Genomic DNA, 7493 nt, shown 5'->3' with positions numbered 1-7493 from the left:
GCCTTGAAAAATGTTAGATGCAATAGAGCATTTAATCAAACTTACTGAGCTTTGATTTCAAGCTGATATTTATATAAACTCCATAAAGGCATAGAAATGAATATTAATGCATTCTATAAGATCAGTTCCAAATAAATAAATGGGCATGACTATAACCCCACCCCTCCCTCCTGGAGGGCCCATCGAAGACCGGTTTCTAGACATTCAGCTCTGGGTCCAGGATTTGGCTGGCCAGTATCCAGAATCTCTCTTCTGGCATGTACCCCTCCCATTGCACCAGGAATTGAAGTCCATTCTGGCATCTTCTGGAGTTGTGGAGTGTGCTCCTCTTCTAAGCTAGAGCTCCTCCTATGTCCCATGGCCGTGTAGGTTCAGCAAGTGAGTCGACTTTGTGCAATGGGTCTGTAGTGATGGGCTTTAGAGAAGAAACATGAAAGGCAGAGTACACCTGTCTACCCACAGGTAGGCTGACTCAGTAGGTTGACCCGATAACCCAATGACATGTCCGCGAGGGCCCAAACACCCGTACCTTGTAGCCATCCATACATGATCTCCTGGCTGGTAGATGGTGGTCTCCCCTCTTTGTGTATCTGCCTTCCTCGCTCAGGACTCTCAGGACTTATTCACTCTCCTGGAACCAGGACTCCAAAGGGAGACTGGAGGTAGGTGGATTCCAAGGGGCTAAAATCCCAGGACAGGGTGAGCCTGGTGGAGGTACGCCACAGGGATTTTTGGACATATTCTGTCCACAGTAGGTATGCAGTTCAAGTCTCCAGATGCTCTTAACAGTATAGCTGGAACTTACCAAGTTCCTGGTTCACCATTTCGACTTGGCAGTTAGCCTGAGGATGGTTCCCAGACATTAGACTCACTATAACTTTGAGCTTATCCAGGAATTCCTTCCACACCTTGGATGTAAATGATATACCTCTGTCAGAGTCGATGTCCTTTAGCAGGCCGAACTGGCAGGAAAAAATTGCTGGAACTGGAGCATGGCTGTCTCTTGGTCTGTCAAAAGAGCTGGGAGGGGGGATAAAACTCTATGGAGAGAACAGTGGTGTTATCTTCCAAAGCCAGGAGATAAGTTATAAAGTTGACTGCCACATGGCCCTCTCTGGAGTAGGCAGTGGGAGCAGTTTGCCAGTGGGTGGAGTGTGGGGCACTTTTGCTCCAGGCACAGGTCACTCAGAAAGCCATATGCTTGGCCACTTCCTACTGCATAGAAGGCCACCAGTAGAGTGCACAGAGAGTTATGGGCCCACATGATGAAAGGAGAGCGGCATTGAACAGGAACATAAAGTGTGTAGGACATTGAAGGTTTGGATAGGTCCAAACTATGACATGATCGAGGTCCCATCTTACGGCACATAGGAAGCAGTGAGAGGGCAGTATGGATTCTTGGTTGGTGGGTGTGGCTTCCAGGTCAAACTGACCAGAGAGTGCTTAACCCTTTATGCTATTTGACCCTGGTCTTGACGCTATGGCAAATTCATCCTAGCAAAGAAGATAGAAGATCTGGCTTGTCAAGAATTCAGGTGATTGGCCATCTGTAAATACTGCACATTCTTGTGGTTGGTAATAACCACAAAATGATGCCAAGCACCCTCTAACCAGCGCCTCCATTCCTCAAAGACCAGTTTGATGGCTAGAAGCTCCCCATTCCCTACACTATATTTTCTTTCTGTTGGTGACAGTTTCTTTGAGAAATGAATTTGGGGCTAGCCCCGAAGCGCTGGGAGAGCACTGCTCCCATTTGGGGGCATCCACCTCCATGGTATAACAATGAGGATGCTGGAGGATGGGGTGGCAGTCAGATCTCTCTTTAGTTCTTTAAATACACTCTCAGCCATCAGATTCAACTCTAAAAGCTGAGCCTTGCCTTGAAATAAATCAATTAGAGGCTTGGCTTTAGTACTAAAGTCCCTGATAATCCCCTCATTAAAAGTTGGAGAAAATGCTGCAGGACATAGTGTGTCTGGGGACGGGGCCACTGGGTCAACACCTTCACCATGCTTGTCTGCATTTGTATGCCAGTTGCATTACTAAGGTAGCTGAGATACCTAACCTCATACTTCTCAAGCTTGGAGTATAAATGGTTTTGCAGGAGTGGGAAGTATTTGGCACATGTCACAGCCAAGGGACAGCAAGTGCTAGCTTAGTGGTTAAAGTACTTGACTTGTAACTGCAAGATTGTGGGTTCAAGCCCCACCCCTGCCAAGTTGCCACTGATGTACTCAGTCATAATTGTAAGTTTCTTTGGATGGAACTGTCAACTGAAAAGCTGAAGGTGATGTGGCTAGTACATATGGGAGAACCAGGTACTCATAATGGCCAGATGTTCTATTGAAACTGGTCTTCCACTCCTAATTGGACTTCCTCTGCTGTGGGGATTGCAGAAGGGTGTGTATAACTAGAAATGAAAAGGAAATGATTAAAAAATAAATAAATCATCATGAAGCGTGCTATTCACCTTGTCAACTTTAGCCTTGTCCTCTGCAGTACAAGGACAAATTGGGTATTTAGAGACCTTGTGGTCAGTACAGACACAGGTCTCCCAGCTGTATGGGTTTTACCTGAGGTAAGAACACACATGGATGAAGGTAAGAACACATGGATGTTTGTGGAGGTTGTCTGTGCTGACAGGAGTGGTGTTTTTCTTGTAGGCAGCGGTCAAAGGTGGTGTGTTCTGGTGAACTCCACAAAGACATCTACAAAATACCTCTTTGATCCATTGGGTGGCAGCTGCCAAATTGTGAAACTCTATGGTATACTCAGCCACAGGGCAGGAGCCCTGCTTAATACACTGCAGTCTCTACTACTACTCCTGTCACAAGTAATTAAACACTGCTTTAATCTGTTCAACAAAGGCAGGGTAGTCACGCAGTGAGTCAGTGGTCAGAGGGCACCATGCGCCAGGCCTTAGCTCACCCTGGGAGGCAGCTGATAATAAATGCCACCATAGCATGGTCTGGCATGAAGGACTGGTAACTGAAATGAAGTTCAGTCTGTGACATACCCAACATCAGAACTGAACAAACATGTCATGACTATGGTATTACAGTAAACGTAACATCAGAACTTAATGTGTCTGAACATATTTACAAAAGGTTTTAGTGAAAATGATATACCTGTTTTTTTTTTTTACACATCCTTTAGTGTTTTAATAACTGACAATACACAAAAATATTGGCAAGACAATGAACAACCTAGTGTTATGTAATAAGCCCTTAATGTGTGGCTGTGAATCAATGATTATTCGGTAATCACATTTAAAACACAATAACCCCTCTATAACCAATCAAATATTCAACAATGCTATTAACTATATATTTGAAGCTTGAAAATAGAGTCTTAAATACAGAAACACAAAAATAATAGATCTACTATACTTTATAATTTACCAGTTCTGAATTCTGGGTTATCCTAAAAATCGAACTTCATGACAAGAGGAAAAATTTAAAATGCCCAGGGCCTTCAAAACTGATTTCCCATTCTTCAACAGTAGCAACACTAATCTGCACTGTACTCCATTTCTTGGAGCTACTGCAGTCCAAGATCTGGGGACACAGTGTTTAGATAGAGTAAAGCTTAAGCTGTTGTTCCATGTCTTTCTCGGTCATCTCTCCAAATGTATCCTGGTTTTCCTTTAGCAACTTAAAGATGGCAGCTAGCTGCTCCCGTTGTACTCTGAAATAAATATGTACACATACACACTCTATAAACGTAATGGACAGAACGTTGTTTTTAAGAAAAATAAAGTTTGTGAATGACATAGAATATGAACATACATTATACAAAGCATAATGTTGGTGTATTTACATTAAGAGTTGAATTTACATTAAGAGTTGACAGTCCACCAATGTGGAGGTATTTTATACACATCTTTTAAAACACAACTACTTTTATGTAGAAGATATATTTGCTGTTTTACACAAATATCCAACTTAAACATATTATAATGAGGAGTGTGACAGTGACCAAACAGCTTGGACACTCAGCTTTATTTTATACAACCTTCTTGTCTAGAGCCTCTAGATGGAGTAGCAAAAATAAATACAAGGGTGTATTTCAAATGCAAGTTTAAAAAAAACAAACAAAAGTTTAAAGATCTTAAGTGATAATGTGCTCCAAATGTATGCCATAGTAAATAAGAAGAAGAAGAATATAACACTTTAGTGCTATAATAACTTATTCATAGGCAGGTTTTAGAGAGACAATGTCCTCAGCACTATTAATGTTTTTAACACAAAAACCCCCCTAAACTTTGTAATATTCTCACTTTTACGGTGGATTTTGTATTTTTACACCTCTCCATTACATATAAGAAAGATAAACTTGATCCAGCCAGTGATCAGAAGTCACAGATAATCTGGCTGACATCCAAAACTTGCATACCACCTGAAATAAATACTTTTTTTTTTGGATTAATAATGTATATTTGTTAAATGTGTTTATTTCTTCAATTTGTTCATTTTTCAGACTATTTCAGTTTGATTTCAAGATGATGAACCAATCAAAATCAAATCAAAATCAGAATCTTTTGTTTATATAAACAAATAATTTATTTTAAAAAGTTGCAGTCTATTAGTGAATTTATGCAAGTGGTCAAGGAAATAGACACTAAGACACATGTGGATTCCAGCGTGACTAGGTGAGCCTGGTGAATGTGGATTGCAAGGGCTTAATTAATCCACTCTGTTTAGATACCTTAATTTAGATAAGCATAAATCTTACTGCTTTCAATTAATTTGTTACATAAATATACTTAACAGAGATGTAAATACTAAGATTAAATACTCTAATCTTTTGCATGCATTTGGATGTAAATAAAGTAAAGATTAAATCTAATCATGGAACAGGAACTTTCTGGTATAAAGGCTTCAAGGTAAACTTCTTCCATATGCAGTCATATGCATGATCTGCACATTAGCACATTTTGGAAAGAACCAAAGCTAACTGCCTATCAAACAATGCCTATCAAACAATGGTACATATGGATGTTTATGTTTATATTTAAAAGGTACCTAACTTATCAGAGGTGGGGATCAAGACCAAGGATGTGTAACGTTAGCAACACATTATTAGCTGTTTGATAACATAGTTAAGATGAAGGCATGTTACCATTACATTTCAAACATTGTAGAGGGCCATATATAAAATACGCTACCATTCTGTTACATCAACTTGTGATTCTGTTACTAGTTGGCATATTACCACTTGCCATTGTGTAGTGTACAGTAGCTAGCAATACAGAAAACAAACAAGAGTTTTGTACGTTTGATGTGCAGAGTCCAAGGTGAGCAGGTAAGCTTGAGCTGAAGGTGAGTAAGCAAAGGAGTGGGTGGAGATAGAGGTGGGGACCATTTGCACATTCATAGATCCGCACGTACTGAATGAAGGCCAAGGTGTAGAACTACATCTAAGACACTATTCAATGATTCAATGATTTTTTTCTTGGAAATAACTTATGCATTTGTCATTTGGATGAACAGAGATGAGTTTTTAGGGGTTTAATGACAATAGACAGTCTTATTCAATATAGGGTAGGCAAGTGAAATTATTTTTCTTGATAATCCCACACAAATTGTTTGGGCACATATTTTTCTTTCAGATTATTTTAAATGTACAGAAAATGCTTGCAATGGTTATGCAAGGGAAGTGCAGAGATGACTTATTATAGAAACAGTACCTTTGTTCTTCCTCCAGCTCTTCTTTGCTCATCATCTTCTCAAGCTGGCTTGTCCGCAACATACCCGGCATGCATTTTAGAGGCTTATCCTCACCACCCACTCTTTTGACTGTAAAATTTATAGTTTTTTTTTTTATTCCAAGATGTATCCATGTATATTCACAAGCTGGTTATTAATATTCTAATAGCACCCACCTGTGGGACAGTCTGCAGACTCACCATTCCCCTTCTCACACTGACTCTCAGCAATTGTTTGATGTGCTTTACTCTGTAAAATGTCTTTGGTTGTTTGTGTTGTAGCCTCCCACTCAATATTGGGCTTACCAGGTCCTGAATACAGTTCCTAAACATGCAGAAAAGGGGAGATGTCACTTTTGCCTTTAAGATGGTAAAATTCCTACGCTAAACACGGGGGTGTGGGTCCCTTTCTTTGGAGGGGTGTGAATCCCCCCCCAATTACCATGCACAGTATCCTTGTGATTTCATTTTGTAACTTGTCATTTTAAAATTATTGTGATTAGGTACTTGAATTTGTAACAGCTAATGACAGGCATAAAAGGTGGATCATTCCATCAGAATAAGAGGGATGCTGACCAGTGCCTTGAGGAACACTCATGAACTGAGGCATGGGCATTTTTTTTACTTGATAACTGGTACATGTTTTTCAACATTTGAAGTGCAGTTATTTGTAGGCCTAGTGCACATACAGTGCTCCTTAATGTCAAGTTATTACACTGTGACTTTGTCTGTAAAACTGTAGGTCACTTTCTGTTGAGATCTAAAAATAAACAAAGCAAAACTGAAATTAAATTAATATATAAGCCAATTACAAAAGTATAGTGATGCTGTGCTGATTGTGAATTTGAGCACAATTCTAATGTGAAGATGTTTAAAATATACTCATAGTAAATCAAAGTATTCAAGGTAAGAATGCTTAAATAATTAAATAATTAATTGGCATTCACTGTGTATATAATATCCTAGGTTTTGCTTTACATAAAAGACATATGTTCATATGATGAGATAGGTTGGGTGGAGCAGTATGTCTCCCCAAATTTAAGTAAAACCTACACCACTTGGTATAAAATACATAATCTAACAGACCAGTTAGGATGCATCAAAAACACCCAGACTGGTGACAGAACATGTAGGTTAGCTATCCTAATACATTGTTCATTCCTAACAGGTCGACAGATTAAGTGCTTAAAACAGTTATAGCTACCTACGTAAAGGTTCAAGCGCCTGTTACAAGGTCTAGCCTACCTCTAAACAATTGGTGGTTTTGTTTTCTTGCTCTTTGCAATGCGTAAACGCTTCAGCTTGGCTTGATATCATGCACTCGGAAGGTTTTCCGTCTTTTTTTACGGCACTATTCCTGTAGATGGTTGTGGAGGGCGCAGAAACTTGAATTTTCCACAACACAAAAGCTCCTACAATAATGGCGAAGATCGTAAAAATGACTGCAGGCAAGATAAACAAATCCATGGACATGTCCATGATTTCTTTTGGAAACGTTCTGCTTTTGTTGCCGTATAGTTAGCTATCTTATACTGAACTTCTCGTTATCTGAACATCGGTGATTTCGGACGCCTGTTTGCAAATGTGAATCTCTAATCCGATATCTCATGTGTAAGCAGTCTTAAAGTAGCGAGGCACAAATTACCACATCTTACACGCCTTTACTCACTCCGTCATAAATAATAAACTAACTACTTGGATAAAGTTAGCTGTAATTCAGTGGTCGATGTGTTATACTACTATAGAATGTATACTCATCCCCGTAGTAGTATATAGCTAGTATGAA

General features: G+C 39.6%; 1 protein-coding gene across 1 annotated transcript; it reads right to left on the bottom strand.

The window, feature by feature from the left end:
• Window positions 1-3156: 3156 nt before the first annotated feature.
• Window positions 3157-7493, bottom strand: LOC113572819 (matrix-remodeling-associated protein 7-like). Its single transcript, XM_027002687.2, has 4 exons — window positions 6953-7493; window positions 5885-6032; window positions 5690-5798; window positions 3157-3687 (listed from the first exon to the last, which is right to left on the bottom strand). The coding sequence occupies exons 1-4, from the start codon at window positions 7184-7186 to the stop codon at window positions 3573-3575; spliced, it is 606 nt and encodes a 201-aa protein (XP_026858488.2). The 5' UTR covers window positions 7187-7493; the 3' UTR covers window positions 3157-3572.

The sequence above is a fragment of the Electrophorus electricus genome, chromosome 14 (genome assembly GCF_013358815.1).
Source record: "Electrophorus electricus isolate fEleEle1 chromosome 14, fEleEle1.pri, whole genome shotgun sequence".
NCBI classification, from domain to species: Eukaryota; Metazoa; Chordata; class Actinopteri; order Gymnotiformes; family Gymnotidae; genus Electrophorus; species Electrophorus electricus.
The sequence above is the reverse complement of the archived record's forward strand: the minus strand, read 5'-3'. Positions and strand labels throughout refer to the sequence as shown.

What these genes read in the sequence shown, in the direction of transcription:
- LOC113572819 (XM_027002687.2), bottom strand. Translation starts at nt 7,186, where the DNA reads ATGGACATGTCCATGGATTTGTTTATCTTGCCTGCAGTCATTTTTACG. An exon ending in GTCTGCAGACTGTCCCACAG is followed by an intron (nt 5,799 to 5,884) that starts GTGGGTGCTATT and finishes TAAATTTTACAG; the next exon opens with TCAAAAGAGTGGGTGGTGAG. An exon ending in GAGCTGGAGGAAGAACAAAG is followed by an intron (nt 3,688 to 5,689) that starts GTACTGTTTCTA and finishes TATTTATTTCAG; the next exon opens with AGTACAACGGGAGCAGCTAG.